Source organism: Mesocricetus auratus, unplaced genomic scaffold (assembly GCF_017639785.1).
Source record: "Mesocricetus auratus isolate SY011 unplaced genomic scaffold, BCM_Maur_2.0 Super-Scaffold_100004, whole genome shotgun sequence".
Taxonomy (NCBI): Eukaryota; Metazoa; Chordata; class Mammalia; order Rodentia; family Cricetidae; genus Mesocricetus; species Mesocricetus auratus.
Window position 1 is genome coordinate 85031574 of NW_024429189.1, and position 26374 is coordinate 85057947.

The window sequence follows — 26374 nt, forward strand, 5'->3', positions numbered from 1 at the left end:
AAGATATGGGGTCCACCTAAACATCCATTAATGAATGAATAGATAAAATATGGAATATATATATAGTGGAATCTTATTCCAACATAAAAATAACGAAATCTTATCATTTGTATCAGCATGAATGAGCCTGAGGGACATTGAGATAAGAAACAGGAAGACAAATGCCCCATATATTGTCTCTTTTATATGAGAAAGCTAAAGATGTTTGTTTCACCAAAGCAGAGAGTAGAATTGGGGTGTCTGGAGGCAAGGAAAGGTGAGAGGAGGAGATAGAGGATGGTTGTGATAGCTTAAACAAGAATGGCCTCCATAGGCTCATGTGCTTGAATGCATGGTGGCCACTTGGTGGAATGCTTTGGGAAGGATTAGGAGGTGTGGCCTTGTTGAAGGAGATGTGTCATTGGAGGTGGGCTTTGAAATTTCAAATGTCCATTTCATTTCCAGTTAGCTCAGCTTGTTTCTCTCTCTCTCTCTCTCTCTCTCTCTCTCTCTCTCTCTCTCTCTCATCTCAAGATGTAAGCTGTCACCTCCCAACCACAATGATCATAGACTCTACCCATCTGGAACCATGAATCCTCAAATTAAATGCTTTTATAAGTTTCCTTCATCATGGTGTTTTATATGGCAATGCAAAAGTAACTAAGATAATTGTTAAGTAGTATAGGAAAGCTGGGAGATGTCTAGCTGGGTGGGTATGGTAGTCTACCTTAATCCCTCCATACAGAATATAAAGACAGAATTCCCAGAGCAAGTTGACTAGCCAGAGAAGCCAAAATGGCAAGCTCTTGGGTTCAGCAACAGATCCTTTCTCAATATATAAGGTGGAGATTGATCAAGGAAGACACCCAACCTCAGCCCTCTGCACACAGGTGAACATACTCATGCACACAAATAACACATATTATGATATGCAAAACCAGAGTACAGCTGGGTAGGAAGAATAACTTTTAATGTTCTACAGCATAATAGGTTAACTCGGGTAGGCAGCAATGCTTTCAAAATATCTAGTAGAGAGGATCTTGAATGTTTGTAAGACAAAGAACTGTGCAGTGTTTGAGATAGTGGGTGTGATGGTTTGAAGGAAAATGGGCCCCAAAGGGAGTGACACTATTAGGAGGTGTGGCTTTGTTGGAGTAGGCATGGTCTTGTCTGAGGAGGTATGTCACTGTGGAAGCAGACTTTGAGGTCTCATATATGCTCAAGCCACACCCAGTGAGACAGACCACTTCTTGTTCCTGCAGATCAAAATGTAGGTCTCTCAGTTCCATCACCATGTCTGCCTACACACCTCCATGTCCCACCATGATGATAATGGACTGAAGATCTGGAAATGTCAGATACCTGAATTCAGTGTTTTTCCTTTATAAGACTTGCTCTGGTCATTATGCCTCTTCACAGCAATAGTAACCCTAACTACGAAAATGGATATGCCAATTACCTTGATCTGGTCCTCACACATTGTTAACATGTATAGCAGCATCACCCTACTCTACCCCATAAATATGACAACTATTTAATGCCAAATAAAAACTTTAAAAAAGAAATAGCAGAACTTTTTCATTATTGCAGAAAGAAAAGATCGGTTCTGAGTTCTCCATTCAGTGACAGTCCTTTAGAAATGGAGAATTTTGGAGGACAATGGCCAAAAAAATGTGGCTATTTTTGTCCTCAGGAAATCATCAACAATTAGCAAGACCAAGAGCTCTTTTGACTGATTCAAAAGTTCGTGCGAGGGCTGGGAAAGTACCTCAGGGGTAGAGCACTTGCTGAGAACATTCAGTCCCCTGTACCACAAAGGAAAGACGGAAGGGACAGAAGGAAGGATGGGGGGGCAGAAAGGATCAGAAGCTGAAGAGGATTTAGAGAACAAGGAAATTTGAAGCATGCTCACAAGCTGGCTTGTGGACTTCAGACAAGCAAAATCATTCTTATCAAGTAGGGTACCCTTGAAATGTATGTTTACACATTCTAAACCTGTAACGTTGCCCTGAACTTTGCTGAACATACAGAAACCAAAACAGCAGCAACATCCGGGGCTTGTTCAGATTTTGGATTAATAAACCACTACAAATAGAAGCATTTCTTTTTAACAGCATGTTAAAGTATGGCCAGTATATGACACACTACATTTTAATGGTTAGAACAGGGCTTTAACTGCTTTGCTTGCTGGGGATAGAACCAAAGGCCTTGTACTTGCTAGGCAGGTGTTCTGCTAAGCTATACCCCTAAGCCTGATATCAAGCACCACAGGGTAGTGAATGCACACACCACCCCCAAGATGAACATTTAACTTTTCTGGGATCCCTCTCTCCACCTCCTCAACTATTCTTAGCCACAGGCAAGTTCTTGTCCTCTTTCTACCACTAGTATGTTACAGCAATGGGCTCATGGCTGGTATGTTAGTACATCTATCTCACTTCCTTATTTATATAGTAGACTTTCTATGGGCATATGCTTTCATTTATATTGGACAGACATCTAAGAACAGAACTGCATAGATGGTAAATGTATGGTTAACATGGTTGGGGGATGGGCAGTGTAACATGAATCCTAATTGGTATTAATAAAAACTCAGAGTCAGCTCTCAGGGGGTGAAAACTGAAAGATCAGAGAAGCAAAGTGACTAACCACTAGAGAGTTCTTATCTCTACCAATGCTCAGACCAAATTGTCTGTCCTGTCCTCAGACTGCTTCCTCATACCACCTGCTTCAGACTGCTGCCTCAGACTGCCATGAGCTCCAGTCTCCTCCCGCCTTACAGTCCTCTCTCCGCCCAGACATTTCCCTTCCTATCTCCACCTCCTAAGTGCTGGGACTAAAGGCATGGCACTCCAAGTGCTGGGATCACCTTTGTGTGAACTGTTTTCCTTTTAGACTGGATCAATTTCATGTAGCCCAGGGTTGCTTTGAACTAAGAGAGATCTGTCTGCCTCTGTGTCCCGAGTACTGGAATTAAAGGTGTGTGCCACCACTGCCTGAACTCTATGGCTAACTAGTGTGTCTAGCTTTGCATTCTGATCTTCAGGCAAGCTTTATTTGTTAGATCAAAAACAAAATATCACCACAGGGCAGGGCACTGTACATGCTAAGCAATAGAACTTCAGCCCAAACTTTAACTAAAGCAGGATGGTATACCCAAATGGAAAAGTGAAGTCTATAATTTACATAAGAAAAAATAGATTTTAAAGATTTGACAAAAAGCACTGTCAAGAGAATGAGAAGGTGTGCCGACAATCACATATATGATGATGAAGGATGTGCATGGAGAGCATACAAACAGCTCTCTAAACTCAATTATAAGACAATTCAATATTTTAAGTGCATCAAGGGTCAGGCAGAAAAGAAGATACATGGATGGCAAATAAACACAGGAAACCATGATCAACATCTTTCATCATGAGAAATGCAAATTAAGACACAATGAGTGAGTTCAAGACCAGTTTGCTCATGACAGACAGAAGCTAGGGACATGGTTCAGCACCCCACAGTATGCAGGGCAGCTCCCTGCAACTCAGAATTTCTGGTCTGGAATGCTCATAATGCTGAGTGAAAGCTAACATTTTGACCATGGGACATGCACTGAGCTATCCTAAACTGAGGGTGGGATTGGCCTGACTAACTGCCCAGGGACTGCACTGAAGATTTTCCTCAGCAGAAAGAAACTGTTGTGGGAACACAGAAGAGTCCAAGTTCCATATGAAGCACTGGCTCTGAACTTGGGGTAAAGCAGCAGCAGCTGATGACTGCTGTGGGAGAGACCACTATGCTAAGAGACTTTTCTGGGCTAGGGGTGTGGTTCGGGTTAGAGCACCCACTTAATGTATCCCAGCACTCACCTCAATTAAATGTTTTCCTTTATAAGAGTTGCCATGGGGAGGGGGGATGCTAGAAAGATGGCTCAGTGGTTAAGAGCACTGGCTGCCCTTTCAAAGGTCCTGAGTTCAAGTCCCAGCAACCACATGGTGTCTCACAACCATCTATAGTGAGATCTGGTGATGGGGAAGGACATCCCCCATCAATCTGGTGCCCTCTCTGACCTGCAGGTATATATGCAGGCATAACCCTGTCTGTATACATAATAAATAAGTAAATACATAAATAAATAAATCTTTAAAAGAAAAAAAGAGTTGCCATGGTCATGGTGTCTCTTCATAGCAATAGAACCTCCAACTAAGACAATGGTGGACACCTAGCCCAGGAACCCTATGCACATAAGTCAAGCAATTAAACAAAAATACATTTGACCTTCCTGATCACTGTGAGGGAGAAATATTTTTCTTACTTTAGGCTCAGACATCAGAAGTAAAAGACCTGGATCGGGTCTAACACCAGTAACACAGAAGGCTGAGGCAAGAGGAATGAGTTTCAGACCAGCCTGAGCAACTTAATGATCTTTGTTTCTTGGTGGTTGGGGGGAGAACTGGAGCTATAGCTAGGTAGAGTACCTTCCTAGAATGCACAAGGCCCCGATACTGCAGGAGGAGGGCTGAACTGCAGAGTTTGGAATGCATACTTTTTCCCATCAGACAAGACCACTGGCTGCATTCAGATCCTCCAAGAAGCAACAATGACATCGATGAAGCAGGCCTTTTGAAAATGAAAAATGGTTTTCACCCTACAACTCTAGTGTAATTTGCATTTTCTATTGCTGCCTGTCCTTTGTTGAATTTTGCACTTTTCTAGCCCCTCTTGCTTTTCCCCTGAGATGTCAATTTTTGTTTCATCATTTAAGATGGTTGTGGTAGTTTATGTAATTGGTCCCCATAAACTCATAGGGAGTGGCACTACTAGGAGGTGTGGCCTTGATGGAATAGGTATAGCCTGTCTGGAAGACGTGTGCCACTATGGGGACATGCTTTGAGCTTTCCTATGCTCACGCTACTCCCAGTGTCACAGTCCAGTCTGTTGCCTTCTGACCAAGATGTAGCCAGTACCATGCCGCCTGCATGCCACCATGCTCCCCACCATGACGATAATGAACTAAACCTCTGAACTGTAAGCCACCACCTCAATTAAAATATTTCCTTTATAAGCATTTTGTCATCATGGTGCCTTTTCACAGCAATAGAAACCCTAACTAAGACAATGGTGGACATCTAGCTCAGGGGCCCCATGCATATATATGAGTCAGGCACTTTAATACTGAACTGCAACCCTCACCCTGTCCTAATTTTTTTAACAACTTATTTCACACGGTCTTCTTGCCAGGATAGTTTATAGAAATCCAGACTCAACAGGCTTGAGAGAGAGGATGACCTTGCCATAGTGTAACTGCAAAATTCATAATAGCATCGGGCTTGACTCCATTAAAATGCTGTAATAGCAGCAGTAACAACAAACCCCTTAGGCCCTTTCTCTTAACAAAACAGTCATGTGAGACTTTCTTACTTATATTGGTGATTCCCACCTTAGCATTTTGCGCCACTGATGTTTCTTACAAGTAGTTGGCATCCAAATCATGGTGCTTTGAGTGAGCATGGCCCGTACACTCATATATTTGAATGCCTGGAGCCCAGCTGATGCAACTATTTAGGAAGGATTAGGAGGTGTGGACATGTTGGAAGGGATGTGTCACGGGGGTGGGCTTTAAGGTTTCAAAAGCTCATACCAAGCCCAGTCAGCTCTCTCTGCCTTAGACTTATGGACCAGATGTAAGCTCTCAGCTGCCACTCCAGGCATGCCGTCATGCCTGCTCCTCACTGTGATGATCATGAACTTCTAGCCCTCTGGGACCTGAGCAACGGCCTTTCCCTATTAAGCCATCTTGACAACTTGAAAGTGTGACATTTTAAGGTATAAGGTTACTTTATATTTGCTTCAAATGTCCTTTTCTGTTACATATATGTGTATTTATAGAAAAACCATGATACTTGACATTTGAAACATTCCTAAGGGAGATGAAAATTAAGCAATATTGGTGAGACATTTGAAGTTGTTGGACTTGGGTGACAAATACACAGGGTTATCATAATATATCCTCTGCTTTTGCGTTGAAAATGTTTCATAATGAGTATGTCTTTTTTAATGGAAAAAGACCAGTTGGAAGATAGAAGAATTTTGGAGATTGATGTGATATGACCATACTGTAATATAAGAGCTTTACTTTGGATGCAGTCGGAGGAGCTGCTCAACATGGGTCAAGGATGAAGACTGGCTGAGTGGAGAGCCAGGGGAGAGGTGACAGAAACGGAATGCAGCTTAAGGGGAAACTGAGGAAACGATCACAATTTGAATGTGAGAGCTGTAAAGGGGAGAACCCAGATCTTCACTGTTGAGTGCTGCTGTGTACCTAGTCAGGGGGCACTGGAAATGAAACAGGTCTCCAGTGGAGGGAGGGAGAAAATGGCTCAGAAGAGGCCTTGTGTTATCTGGTCTGAACAGAGGGGATAAAAAACAGCGAGGTGCCTAAGTCATCATTACTAAGTGGACAACATAGTTGCCAACAAGATGGACAGAGACATGTCACCCAAACCTAACTCGAGGTTTTAGGATGCAATTTTCCTGAACCAAGATGCAGCATGTAGACAACACAGCAATTACAATGTCTGAATAGACAGGTTGCTTATACGATTGAAAAAAAACTATGGTCAGATAGTAATGGTGGCACAGTCTCATGATCTTAGCACTAGGGAGGATGAAGCAGAAAGACCACAAGTAATAAACAGCCTGACTCAAAATATACATATACACATAAGGACACATATACACACCTATACATGTAAGATAGGATGCAACAGAAAGATCGCTCAAATTCATATTAAATGATCTGTTCGGGTTACATTAAATTCACATTAGATGACCTGGCCGGATAATTCTCTCCATGGACGTAGCTCATAAAAATACACAAATTTTTTCAGTTGAAAATACAAAGAGAAGTTTTCAGAGGGGCCAGAGAGTATGTATGAAATATTAAATTAAAAATATGAAATATTAAATGGTTAGAAGCATGACTGAAGGGTACTATTGTGAAAAAAAGGTTTACAGTTTTTACTTCTAGCAGTCTCATTCTGGAAAGGTTAGGTAAGATAAGTGACTTAAGAACTCATCGGTCTGCTTTTTAAAAACTTGCCCTCACTAGCCAGGCAAGGTGGAGGCGTTCTAGCGCCTATTTCTGCTACAGACTTGTTTTGTGAAAACTAATTAAGTTTTTATCACTCCAACCTGAGTGATTGCCTCTCCCAATCTCCTGATTCATTCCATCCCCCAGGATTAGGGTAAAGGACTCCCCAACCGGGTTCTACTAGAAGTCTTCCAACCTTTGGACGGAACTTGGAGCGAAGCCGGGCACATTGGACTTCTCCAGAGTGGACCAGACAGGTCCGCGGGGAGATCCCGGGCTCCCAGACCCGCCTCCTGCTCTAGGCTCCGCCCATCCCCCCCCTCACCCGCGCAGAGCCACGCCCCTGGGCCGGTCTTCGGCTCGAGGCTCCGCCCCCAGGCTGGTCTCCCGCTGGAGGTCCTGCCTTCAAAGCGCCGCCCCGGCGCAGGGCCACGCCCCCAGCTCTGTCACCACGCCGGCAGAGACCCGAAGCCCTCCGGAGCGCCGCTGCCTAGCCTAGGCCGCTGCGCCTGTCCCGGCCGCCATGGCTGGGGGCCGCGGGGCCTCTGGACGCGGCCGGGATGAGCCGCAGGAAAGCTATTCGCAGCGACAGGACCACGAGCTGCAGGCCCTGGAGGCCATTTACGGCGAGGACTTCCAGGATCTGCGTCCGGATGCGCGCGGACCGGTAGGAACGTGGCTGGTCTGGCCTGCTTCTGACTTGTCCGGGCCGGGACCCAGCCAGATGCCTCCAGATCGGGGCGATCACTTAGATCCTGCAGGCTTTTCATCTCTCCAGTTCCACCACCCTCACTTTCTCCTCTGCACCGCCGCTGGTCGCCAGAGGCAGCACCTGGGCTTCCTCTTTCCCCCAAGTCGGCTCCTCTCTCAGCCCTGCGTCTTATTCCTGCTGACATCCCCTAACAACCCTGAGTCCTCCCAACCTTTGTCCCAACCCCCTCCCCAACTCGCCCCAGGCCCTTTAGGTGGGTTACAAGCCTCACCTTCAAAGTCACTCATTGCAACTTTGTGCTGGGGATGCTTAGGGGGCGTGGGTCCAGGCCTTGTGCAAACAGACTGCCAGGTCACACTATGTAAATCCTGTTTCCGGTGTGGAGGAACTTTCTGTACCTTTCCTCTGAAGCATTTGAGGAAAAATAGGTATAGAACGCATTTATTGTCTCTGTAATGCAGTGCTCACCGAATCCGTTTTATTTAAAATATTGCTTTTCTTTTTTTGTGTGGAAATTAAGCTAGGGACAATGACAGTTTCTCCCTATCCTTGAATAGTTTATCTGGCGAACTAAAATGTTCCTGAATTGCCATTTTGGAATTACCCTTCCTCTGCATTACTTCTGTAACTCACAGTATCTGCCTTACCTCTATATCTAGTGTTTCTTTATGAAATAGACTTTCCTGGAGCTGTCATAGCCAAGATTCTTCCACTAATCATTTTGCTTTTTCAAATAGTTAACAATTTAGACGCTGGGAACAGAGCCTCACAAAACAGGCACAAAAGCCCAGCTGCCCGCGGGGAGCTTACTTTTTTAGGTCTTTTAAGAGTTATTTGTAACTTCACGCACAGTTTATGCACGATCCTGGTAAACAGTAAAGATAACTTACAGGTCATCTGGCAACTTTTCTGTTTCCTGAGAACCAGGAAGTAGGATCTAAGCAGCCGGAATAGTGTTACAGAATGTGCAGGGGCCGGGCGGTGGTGGCGCACGCCTTTAATCCCAGCTCTCGGGAGGCAGAGGCAGGCGGATCTCTGTGAGTTCGAGGCCGGGCTGGACCGATAGCCTCCGAAGCAATACAGAGAAACCCTGTCTCGTAAAACCAAAAAAAAAAAAAAAAAAAAAAAAAAAAAAAAAAGAATGTGCAGGGTACTCAGATATAGCCGACTGATCTGGCTTTAGTTTTCTGTTCCCAAAGTGCAGGAATATGGGATAGAAGCCAGCAGGCGCTTTTAGGTAATGCTACTGATAATCCTAAGAATTTACTGCTAATCCAGGTAAGCCCAAGAATTTACAACATGTGGCCTTTATAACCAAGACTACACACAAAGTGAGGTGGAGGTGTTCAGTAGTGTGCTCTCTGGTCCTGGATCACATTTCCATAGGCCTCTCAGGCAAATAATGGATGCTAAATCTGATGAATCAGAGGCCACTCATTGAATAAGTCCTCATTAGCACCGGCTGCTTGCCATTCTTCAGGGTTCACTATCCTGAGTCCAGAACCCTTGAGGCCTACTGGAATGTAGTATAATATTACTTTACTGTGTGTGACTTTTGTTTGTGCTGTATTTGTTTAACTCTGTGAAGCTGTGGTTCTTTGCCTGTCTAAAACACCTGATGGTCTAATAAAGCAGAACAACCAGCCAATAGCAAGGCAGGAGCAAGGATAGGCGGGGCTGGCAGGCCGAGAGGAGAAATAGAAGGAGAAATGAGGAAGAGGAGGAGCAAGAGAACTAGGAGAGAACCTCAGGGGCCACCCAGCCAGCCACAGAGTAAGAAGGAAAGTAAGATAAACACAAGTAAGAAAGATAAAAGCCCAGCGGGAAAAGATAGACAGGCTAATTTAAGATAAGAAAAGCTGGCTAAAAACAAGTCTACCTAAGGCTGGGCACTTACAACTAAAAATAAGCTTCAGGGTGTGATTTACTTGGGAGCTGGATGGCAAGCCCCTCATAAAGAACAAAAAGTCAAAGCAAAAACAACACACAACAGTGGAAGAGTCAGGGGTGCTTGCCCCACCTCCCTCCATGCTTGGGGTGTGTCCAAAATGCAAGCACAATGAAATGTATGAGTATACAAATTTCAACCTGTGCAGAACAAAGAAAATTAATCGCCTATTCTCATTTTAGGCAAAACAATAAATTCAGATCAGTTTTTCAGTTTTTGTTTTCTTTTTTTAACTTTTGGGGGATATGTCATGGATTAAATTTCAGGTTTGGAGTTTATGTTAGAGTATGTATCAAAAATTAGCTTATATGTTGAAAAGTTTGGACACCAATGGTTTAAGATATAGTTTATAAAAGTATTACTTGTTTATTTTGTCTAACTTTCTGTATCAGCAAAGGGTCTGCTCACTTACCACTTGGCTTGGTAGGCATTACAGACCCTCCTGCTTGTGTAAGAGTGTGCTCGTCTCTTTAGCTTTCATCAACACATTGTATGAATGTGTCATGCTTTAAATTTGTTAGTAAATGAATGAAACCTGTTGCACAACAAATAAGAGACCCAGAGATAGATATTGGGGCTCAACCTGAAGATCAGGGAAGAAAAGTAGCCAAGCTACCAGAGAGTTCTTACCTCTAAAAGGGCTTGGGGGTTCCTATTTTCAATGTGGCTGGAGAATGAATGCCTTGCTCCTGTTTTGCATACCTCCCTAATGCTAGGATTAAAGCCGTGTGATTCCAGGTGCTGAGACCATCTTTGTGTGAGCTGTTTCTCTTTAGGACTGGATCAGTCTTGTGTAGACCTGGGTGGCCTTGGACTCACAGACATCTATCTGCCTCTTGATCCTGAGTCTTAGGATTAAAGGTGTGTCCCTGGCTTCTATGGCTTATGGTTGACTTTGCTTTCTGAATCCTCAGCCAAGCTTTAATAAATCATAAATAATAAGTTCTGCTGTAGTTCTTATTTGTTTGATTAGAAATCATGTCAACTATCTTTGTTTGTAAATCACTATTTTTCTTTTTCTGTGAACTGTTCATATTTATTGATTGATTTTTCTACCCAAGGACTGTTTTCTTACTCAATGGTAATAGGTAGAACTATGTTAGGGAGATTAACATTTGTAGTCACATGCTACAAATATTTCCTCCTAACTGAGCATAGCCATATTTATGTAGTTTATGTAATTAAATTTTTAACAATCGCCGGGCGGTGGTGGCGCACGCCTTTAATCCCAGCTCTCGGGAGGCAGAGGCAGACGGATCTCTGTGAGTTCAAGGCCAGGCTTGACCGACAGCCTCCAAAACAATACAGAGAAACCCTGTCTTGTAAAACCAAAAAAAAAATTTGACAATCAAAATGAAATACCCATTTTATGAGCCACATGGATATTTTATCTATTTTTTTTCTCTAGAAAGTGCTTCCCAGTCTGAAATCGAACTTGCCCACCATGCTCTAGGATTGATTTCTCACCACCAAGAAACAAACAGGGAAAAAAGAGAAGGGGAACACTCCTCTGCTCCAGTGTTACAAAAAAAAAAAAAAGAACAATCCGTTGATTTTTATTATTTCATGACTTCATTTTACTTTAAAGATTCTATCAGACAAATATAGAAATAGCTTTTTAATGAGGCTCCACCTTCAATGGGGTCTAGATCGTATTCTTCTCACAGTCTGAGACATGGTTGAAGTTTCTGGATTTTTCTACTGCCAACCTGAAGTGTTGCCTTTCCAGCCCGTAGACTTCTGGCTTCAAAAGACCAGGCCAGCTTGTAGAACACTAACCCTTCCATTCAAGAGCTTGGTGTAAAATCTTCCAAAGTTGCTATTGGCAGTTACCAAATGTATTTTTATCTATTCCTATCTCTTTAATTTCTTTTTCAGCACTATGATAACATTGCTTTAAACTGTTGTAGAGTTGGTGTTTGATGCTGTCATCATTCACTATACACAATTTTCCTGAACAGTTTCCAATGTAAATGTTCAATGAGCTTGCCTTCACTTTCTGCTGCTATAACATACTACTACAGATCGAAAACTTTATTTAAAAAAAAAAACAGCCCTGGAGCCTGGAAAGTCTAAAATCAGGGACTGTATCTTGTAAAGGCCTTGCTTCATCCTAATGGCAGAAGGCCTGGGAAAGGAGGGCAAACAGGTGTGCTGTGTCTCTCTTGTCGTCTTATAAAGACACTGATCCCATAGCGGGGTGCCATCTCTGAGTATCATCAGAATATATTACAGGAGATTTCTTTCCCAATATATGAGCTTTTGAAGGATACATGTCCAGTCCTGCTTGAATTTCTATTAGAACAGTACATATGTTCAAAGAGAAGTCTGGATGTTGTGATGTTGCTCAAAATGGAACTGATGTATTTGCAGTACTTGTACTATACTCCAGTATGTGTCGAGGCCTGAGAAGGACATAAGATGTCTTTCCCTATTGCTTTCTACTTTTTTTTTGTTTTGATTTTCTTTTTCTTCCTTCCTTCCTTCCTTTCTTTCTTTTTTCTTTTTAATTGAGACAGGATCTCTTACTGTAACTTGCTCACCATTTTGGCTAGGCTGGCTCCTAGGATCCACCTACCTCTGTCCTCCATTGCTACGCTTATAGGCACATACAGAATGTGAATATGTATGGGTTTTATGTGGGTCCTGGGGATTTAAACGCAGGTCTTCTTGCTAATGCAGAAAGTGTTTTTACCCACTGAGCCATCCTCCCAGTCCAGTCTCCGTTTTTGGTTCTGCACAGACTTACAAGCAGACTGCCGATGGCTTTATTCTGTTTTCCTATAAATTACTTCCATCCGAGTGTTATAAATCAGACAGAGAAGAACAAGAAGGTATGCTGAGCAAAGTTTGACCATCAAATGCAAAGAGGATGTATAACAGGAATGCAGTGACCTCAAGCTGGTCAGTTATATGCCTTCCTTCTTTAAAGTTTATGATAGATACATGTGCATACACAGTTGCTATAGACTTGTAGGTGTGCTTAGTTTATGATAGATACATGTGCACACAGTTGCTATAGACTTGTAGGTGTGCTTAGTTTATGATAGATGATACATGTGCACACACAGTTGCTATAGACTTGTAGGTGTGCTTAGTTTATGATAGATGATACATGTGCATACACAGTTGCTATAGACTTGTAGGTGTGCTTAGTTTATGATAGATACATGTGCACACAGTTACTATAGACTTGTAGGTGTGCTTAGTTTATGATAGATGATACATGTGCACACAGTTGCTATAGACTTGTAGGTGTGCTTAGTTTATGATAGATGATACATGTGCATACACAGTTACTATAGACTTGTAGGTGTGCTTAGCGGTTATTTACACGGTGTTGATGGACATTTGTATAACAAATTACTTTCCCAGGCCTCATCCTGACTTTGGTGCCTGTTGTATAAGCCAGTAAATGTAATCATGGGAGTCACCTTCATACTTTAGCCTCTGAGTCTTGGAACCTCGGGTTTTAAGGATCTTAACCTTCCTCCCCTCTAGGAGTCTTAACAAACACAGACATACATCTAAACCAGTTCATTTCACTGGGCCTGAGTGTTCAGCAGGTCGAGGTACCTGAGAGAAGCTTTCTGTTACTATCACAAAGTACCTTAGATAATCAATTTAAAAAGAAGAAAGATTTATCTTGGCAGAATTGTAAAGGTGTCATAGTCAACTTTTTCTTTAGGTCCAGGACAGCCAGGGCTACACAGAGAAATCCTATCTCAGAAAACACAACAACAAAAAGTTATTTTCCCTGTAGTACCCAGCTGGGAGTGAAGACTGGCTTGTGGGCCCATAAACGATACTGAGGATGCAGACTATGGCAAAACCATTTGAACTAAACAGTAGGTATTTTTGAGTCTTTGGCCTGGGAGATCTCTAGGAGATGTGCATGGTGTTGACTGAAGTTCCCTGCAGTATTCTGTGTCCTAAGGTTTAAGATCTTGGCTGCCTTGTTTTTTGTGTGTTTTTCAAGACAGGGTTTCTCTGTATTGCTTTGGAGCCTATTCTGGAACTTGCTCTGTAAACGAGGCTGGTCTCCAACTCATGGAGATCCGCCTGCCTCTGCCTCCTGAGTGCTGGGATTAAAGGTGTGCGCCTTCAACGCCTGGCCGACTGCTTTGTTTCTTGAAGAGCTAGGAAAGTGGTTGGTTTCCTGTGAGTTCCACATGAGTATGGCCTCTCCTGAGAAAGGGCTGAATTTGTATCTCTTGCTTGAGTCTGTTTATATGTTTTGCTAACGGAAGAATATCCAAATATATAGTCTCATGTTTAGTTCATATTCAATTTTAAGGACACATGACCTCTCTCAACTACTTTTCTCTGGTTCTGTAGACCAGGATGGTCTCAAATTTGTGGTGGTCATCCTGCTCCCACCTCCTGAGTTCTGGATTGCAGGGGTGCTCTACCACATCTGGTGGTCATCCTGTTCCTGCCTCCTGAGTTCTGGATTGCAGGGGTGCTCCACCACATCTGGCCTTGGGTCTTTTTGTTGTACCTCTTTCTTATCACTAATAGTTTTCAGTCTTTAAAAGTATTTTTCATCATATACACCTTGTGCATTTTAAAAAATATTATTTTATGTGTATGAATGTTTTCTCTACATGTATGTCTGTGTACTACACATGTACCTAATACCCAAGGAGGTCAGAAGGGGATGTCAGATCCAATCGGGCTGGAGTTACAGACCATTGTTACCATCATGTGGGTGCTAGGAATCTAACCCAGGTCCTCTGAAAACATAAGTATTCTTAATGATGCCCTACATTTTGTGGGTTTTGCAAATGATAAATCCTGGATATTTTTCTTCCCCTTCAGAGTTCATTACTTTGTGTTTATATGCAGATATCCAGATTGGGTACGTCAAAATGTTTATGATCGTTGATTTCTTATGGCCATTTGTCTTCTGTAAAGATAAAGGAGACCTTACTGCAGCACACACCCAGTTCATATAGTTGTTAAATACTTTTATTTATTTTACAACCCAACTGCTGTTTCCTCTCCACCCTCTCCTTCCAGTCCCCCACACACCATCTCCGCTCTGCACCACCCCACGTCTACTCCTCCATTTCTATTTAGAGGAGGGCCCCTCCCATTGATATCAAAAAAGCATGGCAGATCAAGTTGAAGGCTGAATGAGGCAGTCCAGTATGAGGAAAAAGGACTCCAAGCCAGCAAAAGAGTCAGAGATAGCCCCTGCCCCCTCTGTTAGAAGTTCCAGAAGAAAACCAGGCTACACAACTGTAACATATGTGCAGAGGGCCTAGGTCAGTCCTATGCAGGCTCCCTGGTTGTTGGTTCAGTCTCTGTGAGCCCCTATGAGCCCAGGTTAGTTGATTCAGTAGGTTTTCTTACGGTGTCCTTGACCCCTCTGGCTCCTACAATCCCTTCTGCAGGATTCCCCAAGCTCTGCCTAATGTTTGGCTGTGGGTCTGCATTTTTCCACTGATTGCTGGATAAAGTTTCTCTTTCAGTAAGCTTGTGATGGTTAGTATTAAGTTTAGCTACATATGCCAGAGAACCTAACAATTGTTTTTGCACATAAAACCTGGAGTCCAGGAGCTCTTCTGTCTTGCTGAGGATGCTCTGCCCTTAATGTGCCCTTGTGGCCGAACACAGGTATCCACACTCCAGCTTCCGGAGCTTTATCCCAGCCTGTTTGGAGAAGAAATAGGTGAAGGAGCTGCACATGAAGCTGAGCACAGTGGCACAGACTTGTAATCTCTGTCCTCAGAAGGCTGAGACAGGAGTATGAGTTTGGGGCCAGCCTGGGCTATATAACAAAACCCCAAATCAGAAAAAGTTGTTGTATCCTTTTATTTAAGACCATTTTCTCTAAATTGCACTTGATCACCACCCCCCTCCCATGATTTGGGTACTGAAACCAGGGACTCACATCCCTAGACAGATGCCGTACAGCAACTCCATCCCTAGCTCTGCATACAACAGATCTGGATTCCCTCCATTTTCCAGAAATTCAGTGGGCTCAACTTAGCTGCAAAGTAGCCTGCGAGATATATCCAGCTAAACTGTCAGTGGTTCTATTGTTACAAAATAAAGGGGAAACTAGGGACTGAGGATAACTAGTAGTCTTTTTTTCTGAGAAATACCCCAAAGTCTGTAACCTGTGAGAGAAATACTACAGTGGTCATTTAACTCTGTCAGCCAAAATAAGGGCCTTCAGCGTAGCCAGTCAGCTTGTTGCTTCAGTGGCCTGTTCTTTTTCTTTGCAGCTTACACTACCAACTTACACCCTGACAAGTTATTAGGCTTCAACTCATCCTGTGTCCTTCCTGAGTGGCTGTGGTCTGTCCTTACATGCGAGCCACCATCACTAGAGCTCTTAAAGTGGACACCTGTATGTCTCAGGTGTCTCCTCACTTCAAATCATGTTCTATCCTTGTTCCTAAACATTGGTTACTGGTTCTCTGGTGTTGCGGCACTGTGGAAGTATCTAGATTGTAAAACCTTCCTGAGAATCTTAGCTGCTCCAACCAAGGAGTATTTGCTGGATGTTTTTTTCAGCCCAGGATTCTGCATACCATTACCTTCCATGATCCCCAATGGTCCCAGGAGCTGGCTATCAGAGCCTCTTTTCCTGTAGTTAGCTAGCAGTCCTTACATGGGCTCATTTGCACTTCATTAAGTGTTCCCTGTGCAGTGTCTTAGTGCTGTGTGACTCTCCAATGAGCTGCTATCTCCTGAAGCTTGCTTCCTGCTTCAGTGACTCAGAGCATTAGCCATGGCCTCCATAGAGTCTTTCCCAAGGAAATTAGGTGCATCCAAATAGACTCATTTTCTACGTAATAGAGAGGGGACTGGGCATCTAGAGTCAGGCTCAGTCCAGGAGGCCATGATAGCCATGATGTTTTGGGGAAAGTTCTGAACGTGCATTGCTTTGCTAAATCTGGCTTTGCCTTACCCTTGGCCTGTTATTAGGGAAGCAGTCTGAGGAGTCCTGAAAAGACCTAGTTCGGTATGAGTTTTCTCGAAGAATAAGCCTCAGCTAAAAAATGGCTATAAATTGGTAATTGTTGAAAATTCATGGTAGGTACAAGGTTCTATTATTGTCTCTACTTTTATTTGAAATTTTCCCTAATTAAAAACCTTTTTTAAAAAATGAGGCTAGCTGGGTGGTGGTGACACACACCTTTAGTCCCAGCACTTAGGAGGCAGAGGCAGGTGGATCTCTGAGTTAGAGACCAGCCTGGTCTATTCTACAAGAGCTAGTTCCACAACAGCCTCCAAAGCCACAGAGAAACCCTGTCTCGAAAAACAAAAACAAAAAAAAGGCTATTTGGAGCTCAGCAGTTAAGAGTGCACCCTGATTTTCCAGGGGCCTGAGATCCCCAGCTCACGATGATTGCAACTCCAACTCCAGGGGATCTAGCACCTTCCTTTGGTGTCTTTGGGTACCTGTCTACAGGTGGCATACATTCACATAGCACACACTAATTTAAATAATTTAGTAACTTTGAAATAGGCTATTTAAGGGGCATGATCAAGGTATCACATTTCCACGTCCTTTCCAGCAACAAAGTAACTCCTCTGCGGAATACTCTTGGTGTGTAAAGCCACAATGTTGGCCTGCTGTGGTTGAAGAGGGAACAGGAGGCCCTGCATCTCATGGTTTCACCTCAGACCAGGCTGGGGTTAAAAGGAAGAGTCAGGGTAAGAATGACAGAGTGGAGCACTAACAGAGAAGAGTGGGAAGGCTTGTAGTTGTGTATGAGATATCCAAACTAGACAGCAGAATGAACAGGGCTCTGGGCCAGCTGGCACCTGTGATGTCCTTGAGGAGTACATGTAGGGTACGAGTGTCCTTTCATATACCCCTGATTCTAACGTACTTAGTTGTAATAGATTTAATTGTAAGTAACGATGGCCGCTAACAAAGCTTCTGCCTGGGAGACCACCCTGTATACAAAGCTAAAAAAACGAGGTAACCCTTTAATCCCAGCACTCGGGAGGCAGAGGCAGGCGGATCTCTGTGAGTTCGAGGCCAGGCTGGACCGACAGCCTCCAAAACAGAGAAACCCTGTCTCGTAAAACCAAAAAAACAAAACAACAACAACAACAAACAAAAAAAAAACGAGGTAACCAAGAAAGACTTCAGCTGCATCTTGGTGGCTGGGTTGGGGGAAAGGAGGCTGAAATGGATGGACCGCACAGTATCTGGTGATTTGGTGAAGAGCAGCTGACTGAAAAAGCACATGCGGCTACAAAAATATTCTGGGATTCTCCCATGCTAACCAAGGGTTTCCCCTGCAAACGTAGACATTCAAATTTCAATCCAAGTACAAGATGAGCATCGATCATCTGAAATCTGAATTCTGAAGTACTTCCCAAAGAAAGATTTAAAAATCTGCAAATGTTTCAAAATCCCAAATCTCTACAATCTGAAACTCACCCTAGGCACTTCAGGCAGGGGATGCTTGGCCTGTATCCCTTCTTCAGAGGCCCTCCCTCCTCACCTTGTCCAGTCTATTTACTTTACAGCTCTCCCCAGCCTTTGGAACTGCCTACCTGCCTTCTAGTGTGTAGCTTCTGGTTCCTTTGATACCTTTGAAAGGAAAAATGCATTTTTCTAGCTTAAGTTTTGTTTTTAAACTGTTCTTTTGGAAATATGACCTAACACCTATTATATAAACCATGATTACTTAACAGTAATTGGGAGTAGAACTCTTCAGGTAAGGTTATCATTATCTTCCTCATTAAGGTTGTTTCTCCAGGGGCTGGAGAGATGGCTCGGTGCTTAAGAGTGCCATCTGCTCCTCCAAAGGACCTGAGTCTGATTCCCAGGACCCCCATGGCAGCTCACAACCATCTGTAACTCCAGTTCCAGGGGACCTGATGCCCTCTTCCAGGCATCAGGCACAGACATATAGGCAGACAAAACACCCATACACGTAAAATAGTAAAAATAAAAAAAATTGACTCTTCAGGAAAAAAAAGAGAGAGAGAGAGAAATGTGTTCTTTTTCTCTTTTAGGTAAAAGAGCCTCCTGAAATCAATTTAGTTCTGTACCCTCAGGGCCTAACTGGTGAAGAAGTGTACGTGAAGTTGGACTTGAGGGTCAGGTGCCCACCAACATACCCAGATGTGTGAGTATCTTTATAAGTAGCTTTGATGTAATTTCTGTTTTAACCACATTGAAACATTACAGTTAGGAGTATTTTCTCTTTCCTTCTGTCTTCCATGTAAAATTTCACTTCCTGTGATCTGTATTTCTGTAACACTACTTCAGCCCTTGACAGTTTCACAAAAGCTGTCTTAAGTCTGCTTGTAGTTGTGGAATACTTATTACCTATACTGATGTTTACTCATTGACTGTCTTCTTGCGTTTGCCATTTTAATGCTTATTTAATTCTAGGACTCTGGAAAGAAGGAAGGTCTAGATGCATAGGACAAAAGTGTGTTGAACACTTGAAGCGCCTCCTTCAGAGCTATTAGAAATCAGCCTGGAATAAAGGAAGGAATGGTTGGAGCTGCTGTTTGTCTCAGATGGCACAGGGTTGTCCCTTGTGGTCCAGGGCTGTCCCAGTACTACAGACCTTGACTCTCCCAGTCCTCCTACCACAAACTTCACATAGTCATAAACACCCAGGCAGGTGATATCACCGCTGATTGTAAAAGTTCAAACAAAAGCCTGTGCATCAGGGCCTGTGGGCTCTTCTGTAAATGTTCTCTGGATCCTCCCCGTTGGCTGAGATGGTATGAGGCGGTTCTAACTTACTGTGCAGGGATGTGTGAGGGGTTTTGAGGAGAGTGGCAATTGAAAGGCACTGCTGGTTTGCACAGTGGGTGGAACATGAGTGGAGTCTATGAATTTAAGACATGCTGAAGAATCTATAAGCAGGTCAAGGCTGAGCTTCCTGAAGTCAGTGACTTGTGTGCTTCCAAAAGTGTTGAGAGAGCATGCATAGTAGGCATGTAGGAGGTTAATTCGTAAGAAAATAATTAAGATTATAAAATAAAACTAAGACAGTGGCTCTCTGGGTTTTTTGTGTCTCATGATGTAGTGTACATGGTACTGACACTGTCTGTGTTTGTACAGACTGCTTAGGTCAAGGGCTCATTTTTCTCATGACAGTTCTTGCTTAAATGTCAGGTTTGGGGATTCCCACAACCTCCTCAGATTTTATAACTTGCTAGAATGACTCACAGAGCTCGGGAAAACTAATTTGCTGGTTTGTTATAAAGGATTTGATCTAAAACAGCCAAATAAGGCTGCATCGACAGAGCATGGGGAAGGGCATGGACTTGTGTCTCCTCTCCAGGCCACCATCCTCAGCACCTCCATGTGTTCAGCACCTCACTGCATCCATGAACCCTGCTGTCCATGCGAGCCAGGGAGGTTTTGCTCTATAGGCATGACTGAGCAGTAGCTAAGTCACTGACCATCGGTAACTGAGCTCAGACTCCAGCAGCACCCTCAGAGGAGGTCTGGGGTATGGTTGGAATGCCTTATCCTGTAGTCAAGGCTTGAGCTATCTGTAATCACCTCCATCCTGATACTCACTGTTCAGTTGCCCAACAATGGTTAACCCTACCTCATAAACTCTGGTCTGGTTGAAAAGGGTTTGTGATGAAGAATGTAAGATGCTCCCTTGAGCTCTTTCACTCAGGGAATTCCAAAGGTAATGGGGCCTCTGAGCCGGAAACTGCGGCCAAAGATCGCTGGTAACATATTCTTTATTGTACCATAGACTCAAGCAATCAAATGTTTGTTCTTGAAAAGTCAACATGAAAAGCCCAGATGTATGAGTACTCAAATACTAATTATAGTGCAATTTTTGAAGGTAAATAGACTAGAGACAGGGAGGAGGCTTGTGCCTATGATCCTAATATTTGAGAAGCTGAGTCCAGAAGATGGTCAGTTCGAGGCCACAAAAGAGAACAGTAGAGCCCAATTTCTTGCTTTGCAGCCCCTGATATGTTTAACAGGAAGATCTCTGAGCTATCTTATGTACAATGGGAAGCTGAGTTATGATCCTGACTTGTCTGCCGAACACCCCATCCCTGGGTTGTGATAACTGAAAAGTCTCCAGTTATTAATAAATGTCTCCTAGGAAACTAAAACTGCCCTAGTTGAAAAGCTACTAACTCCAAAGAAATCTTCAGATAGATTATATGTCCACTTGATACAAACATGGGATGACTTTTTAAAACAACATAGAAATACTTGGAAATTAGAAAGTTAAAAAGGGAATCATATCAGCCACACAAAATTATTCCTAACATGTCAAGGACGTAAAAGGTTAATGCTTAATTAGTATAGTACATGACTGTTTGGTTCTGTTAATATTGCCATATAGGTTTTTTTTTTTGAGACAAGGTTTTATTGTGTAGCCTTGGCTGGCCTGGAACACAGTCTATTGACCAAACTGGCCTCAGATTCACAGAGATCTACCCAATCTGCCTCCCAAGTATTGGAACTAAAGGTATGCACTCTCACACCTGGCCAATAAATTATGTAGGACAGGAGAGCTGGAGAAATGGTTCGGTGATTAAGCACACAGGCTGCTCTTGCAGAGGACCCAGGTTCAAGTCCCAGCACCCACACGTGGTTCACAACCATCCATAGCTCTAGTTCTAAAGGATCTGTACTGTCTGGTTTTGTGTGTCAACTGACACAAGCTAGAGTCATCAGAGAGGAAGGAGCCTCAGTTGAAGAAATGTCTCCAGCTGTAAGGCATTTTCTCAATTAGTGATCAGTGAGGAAGGGCCCAGCCCATGGCAGGTGGTGCCATCCCTGGGCTGGTGGCTCTGGGTTCTACAAGAAAGCAGGTTGAACAGGGCAGTAAGCAGCACCCTCCATGGCATCTGCATCAGCTCCTGCCTCCAGGGTCTTTGCCCTGTTTGAACTCCTGTTCTTGACTCGTTCAGTGATGAACAGCAATGTGGAGTGTTAGCTGAATAAACCCTCTCTTCCCCAACTTGCTTTTTAGTCATGGTGTCCCATCACAGCCATAGAAACTATGATATCCTCTTGTAGGTGCACAGACATGCATGCCAGAAAACAACCGTCCCATACACATAGAATAAAAACAGATAATTTTTAAATTGTGTAAGTGCCAGGGAGATAAGTCAGTAAAGTGTGAGCACAAGGACCTGAGTTTGATCCCCAGCAAGCATGTGAAAAGCAGAACATGATGGGGTGCATAGTACTCCCAAAGCTGGTGACCCCTGGGCTCGGTGATCCAGCTGGCCTAGCTTAATGAGTGAGTCCCATGTCCCAGTGATAGACTCTGTCTTCAAAAAAATAAGGTGGACAGTTGCTAGGAGCAATACCTAATGTTGACCTCTGTCCTCTACATGCATAGGCACACATGTGTACCTGCTCAAAGACACAGAGAAACAATTATGTAAGGCTTGATTCTGGGGACTGTTCCAGTCTTTTTTAAATAATAGGAGGATGCTGGTTTATGCATGGTAGATCCTTAATGCCTTCATGAGAGAGCATCCAGGGTATGATAGGCTATGTGGATTGAAAACATTTTTACATTACTAGCTTTTTTGAAATATAAGCTAGATCTCCCAGATTTCATCTGTCCAGGTAGATAATGACTGTAGCATTCTGTCCCACGGGTGGGATTGAAGCACTGAAGGAATGCACATTTAGGTGAATAATACTCAGGAAGGTTTCACCAGGGTAAAATGCCAGGAGCCACTTAGAAATGCCTAACAGGAAGTGAGGAATCATTGTCTCATTGAGAAAATTATGTGAATTCTGCTTAATCCCAGAGAACTATTAATGGATGTTTCTTGGTTGGGAATAAAAGGAAACCCTAAGGCTGACTGTGTAACTTCCTTGAGTTTAAAGTGTTTTCTTAGATGAGTTCTGAGGAATGAAACAACTAGCAAATCAGGCCTCCTGGGAATAGGCTGGGTTTATATGATGCACCTGACTAGTGTTCAGGACACAGACACAGACACACACACACACACACACACACACACACACACACAGATACACACACACACAACAGCATGCCCTCCTTGTTTATACTCAGAGTGAGTGACAGTACAGCCCATAGTGAGACACACACACACAGACACAGACAGACACACACACACACACAGACACACACAGACACACACACAGACACACACACAGACAGACACAGATACACACACACAGACACACACTCACACACACACACACTCACACACACACACACACACAGCAGCAGCATGCCCTCCTTGTTTATACTCAGAGTGAGTGACAGTACAGCCCATAGTGAGACATACACACACAGACACAGACAGACACACACACACACATATACACACACAGACACAGATACACACACACAGACACACACAGCAGCAGCATGCCCTTCTTGTTTATACTCAGAGTGAGTGACAGTACAGCCCATAGTGAGAATCCTAGATGCCTGCACTCACCTGGCATTCTTCTTGTGCTTCCTGCTGGGCCCAAGGATGTGCAGAGGGCTAGAATGACTGTGGGTCCAAGCTAAGATCAAGAATTACCATACAGAGGAGCACACACGCAGTCAAGTCACCAGCCAGACACAGAGCAGGAAGGATTTTTATGTAGGTCGTAATTGATGTTGGGATATTTTAATGAATTCATTAAATTGATATCATCTGAGTAGGAGTCAAGAGGGGTGGTGTCCAGCTTGGTCTGCCCACTTCTCCTTAGGGTTTAGGGCCCTCCATGCTGAGCATTGTGTCAGCTGGAGATGTTGGGATATAGTTGAAGGCCTTCTGAGATTAAAGGGATACATGGCAGGTCACGAGGAGAGATTCAGCCAAGAGGTCTGTACGTAGAGTATAGGTGCTTAGGTTTGCTGGGAACCTAGCAGATCATAATGCAAACAGACTTCTTTTCAGGTAACTCCTTTCTGTGTTTTGTTTTGTTTTTCAGAGTTCCTGAAATAGAGTTAAAGAATGCTAAAGGTCTGTCAAATGAAAGTGTTAATTTGTTAAAATCACACCTGGAAGCACTGGCCAAAAAGCAGTGTGGGGAGGTAAGGCTTGCTAATAATACAGAAGACCCATACCCTCTACCCAGCCTGCCCATACAACATTTACAGCTCTAAGTACAGGGTTATAGCCACCATCCCAACAGTAATGCAGTCGAGGTATAGGCCAATTCCATCTCACAACGATCCCTCGCAATACCCTTCTCAGCCTCTTCTCTATTCCCCTTCCTCTTTCCTGTGATCCTGAGAGCCACTCACCTGTTCTGCATTTCTATAATCTCATTTTGGAGGTGATTCATACAGTATGCAGCCTTTTGAGATTGGCATTTTTTCACACAGTACAGTTCTCTGAAGAGTTCTCCCAGTGGTTAGATATATCAATACTTGTTAGATTTTATTGCTGAGTAGCATTCCAACCAGATGTTCCTTTATTTATAAGATGAGATACACCCAAGTTTTCCTGTTATAACTATAAGGTTGCTGTAATATTCCTACGTATGTTCTTCAAGTTACAATGATAAGCTCATCATAAGTGAAAGATGTGTTTTCTGTACTTCTCTCACTGAATGTCAAAGCTTAGTAACACAGTCCCCTAGAGAGTGAGAGTCGTTTTTCCCTTTGTGATCAAACACCAGCCAGGAGCTGCAGCTGGCTGCTACACCCAGCATCACAGCTGTCATCCCACAGATAGCTAGCCTAGGAGGTCAAAGTGCAGTGCGGTGTCGTTCAGCCTTAAATGGAAAGGGAGTTTTAGCATCCACCACAACGTGGTACAACCTTAAGGACATGGCAATGAGAGAACTAAGCTGGTGTAGTAAGACAGATATTGTATTGCTATATCAGATACTATGAAGTCAAATTCACAGAGGCAGAAAGAACTAAGAACTAAGAACTAAGCTGGTTAGTAAGACAGATATTGTATTGCTATACCAGATACTATGAAGTCAAATTCACAGAGGCAGAAAGAACTAAGAACTAAGCTGGTTAGTAAGACAGATATTGTATTGCTATACCAGATACTATGAAGTCAAATTCACAGAGGCAGAAAGAACTAAGAACTAAGAACTAAGCTGGTTAGTAAGACAGATATTGTATTGCTATACCAGATACTATGAAGTCAAATTCACAGAGGCAGAAAGAACTAAGAACTAAGCTGGTGTAGTAAGACAGATATTGTATTGCTATACCAGATACTATGAAGTCAAATTCACAGAGGCAGAAAGAACTAAGAACTAAGCTGGTTAGTAAGACAAATATTGTATTGCTATACCAGATACTATGAAATCAAATTCACAGAAGCAGAAAGAATGGTGGCTACCAGGACTAGGAGAGCAAGGAGTGGAAAGTTTGAAAGCAGTTTCAGTTTGGAAAGTCCTGGAAATAGATGACAGCTGTGGTTGAAGATCATGATCACTCAGCATTTTTACTGCATGTTTTAAGTGGTGGACAGTATGCTGCTGGCGCCTTCCCCACAAACTGAAAAGGCTGTCCCTGAGAAATCCTCACAGGGTGAGATTTGAGGGCGTAAGGTATGGGACTGTGCTGTGCAGAGCCGTCTTGTTTATCTAAAGTTTGTTTCCATAGGTCTGAAGTCCTAGCAGTTGAAAATTTTGTTTTCGGATAAAATAGACTATAATTAAATGTTAGCACAAGCTTAGGAACTCATGGAGGTAGGGCATTGCCTCATAACAAGCTGTTAAAATGTATCATTTCTTTCTTAGCAGCACCAAAAACAATGCTCAGGAACATTCCCATTTGCCTTCGAGTGATGGCTTGTGGGGGGTAAGGTGACAGGGTCTCATTGCATAGCTCTGACTGGCCTGGATCAGAGCCGTGTGCCAGCATGCTCAACACTCCTCCGAATGATTTTTAATTGTGTTAAAAAGGGTTTTTTGTGGTGGTGGTTGGTTGGTTGGTTGTTGGTTTTTGGAGACAGGGTCTCACTATGTATCCCTGGCTGTCCTGCAAGTCACTATAGAGACCAAGCTGACCTCAAATTTACGGAGATCTACCTCCTAAGTGCTGGAATTAGTCAAGGTGTGCACTACCATGCCTGGTTATATATTAGTAGAGCTCTGTCAGTCTTGGAATGTAGTAGAGATTCTGTTTTTTAATAAGTAAAATCAAACTCATGGGTTCCAGGATAACAGCAGGTGTTTACCACCTGTCCTCCTGCGCTGGGATTGGCTGGTTCTGGGGAGGCTACAGTGAGCGAACCAATTGTCTTCACTGAGAGTGGCACAAAGAACAGTCTAAGGACCATGGCAGATTGGAGACACTGATGCTCCGGGGAATTGTGGTGACAGGTCCAGAGTGGCAGGAGGGCAGGAGAAGCCTCTAGGCAGAGTCTGAGGCCAGTCCTGAACCACGCTGCGTGGGCAGGAGAGGGTTACAGAGGAAGAGCCACTTTGGAAACTGTCAGACTTGACTTGTTCAGAAAATGCTAGTAAGTTCAATCGGTGAAAGCAAACCTTTGACAGCTGTGGTTCTGCCCCTTTCTGCTTTAGAAATGGTCTCTCAAAGTGGTAGAAATTGCTTCCTTTTCCTAGACTTCCTTAGTCTTTTCTTAGCACTTGCCTCTTAGAATCTAGACTGGCACTTCTCAACTCTAGGTCAAGACATATTCATTAAACACTACAGTTTCTGGTAAAACAAAAACTAAATCAACTCCACCAGCAAAGGCTGTGGAGCACTCCCTC

The 26374-nt window shown here is 43.4% G+C and overlaps 1 protein-coding gene across 3 annotated transcripts in view; it reads left to right on the forward strand.

The window, feature by feature from the left end:
- The first annotated feature begins 7497 nt into the window (after window positions 1-7497).
- Window positions 7498-26374, forward strand: part of Eif2ak4 (eukaryotic translation initiation factor 2 alpha kinase 4) — a 95670-nt gene continuing 76793 nt past the window's right edge. For 2 of the 3 annotated variants that reach the window (XM_040746032.1, XM_040746033.1), the window contains exons 1-3: window positions 7500-7727; window positions 18715-18827; window positions 23618-23720. In XM_040746032.1, coding sequence (XP_040601966.1) covers window positions 7584-7727; window positions 18715-18827; window positions 23618-23720 — 360 coding nt within the window. In that variant the 5' untranslated portion in view covers window positions 7500-7583. Of the gene's footprint in view, window positions 7728-18714; window positions 18828-23617; window positions 23721-26374 lie in introns of all 3 variants that reach the window. The other variant, XR_005877333.1, reaches the window with a different exon arrangement.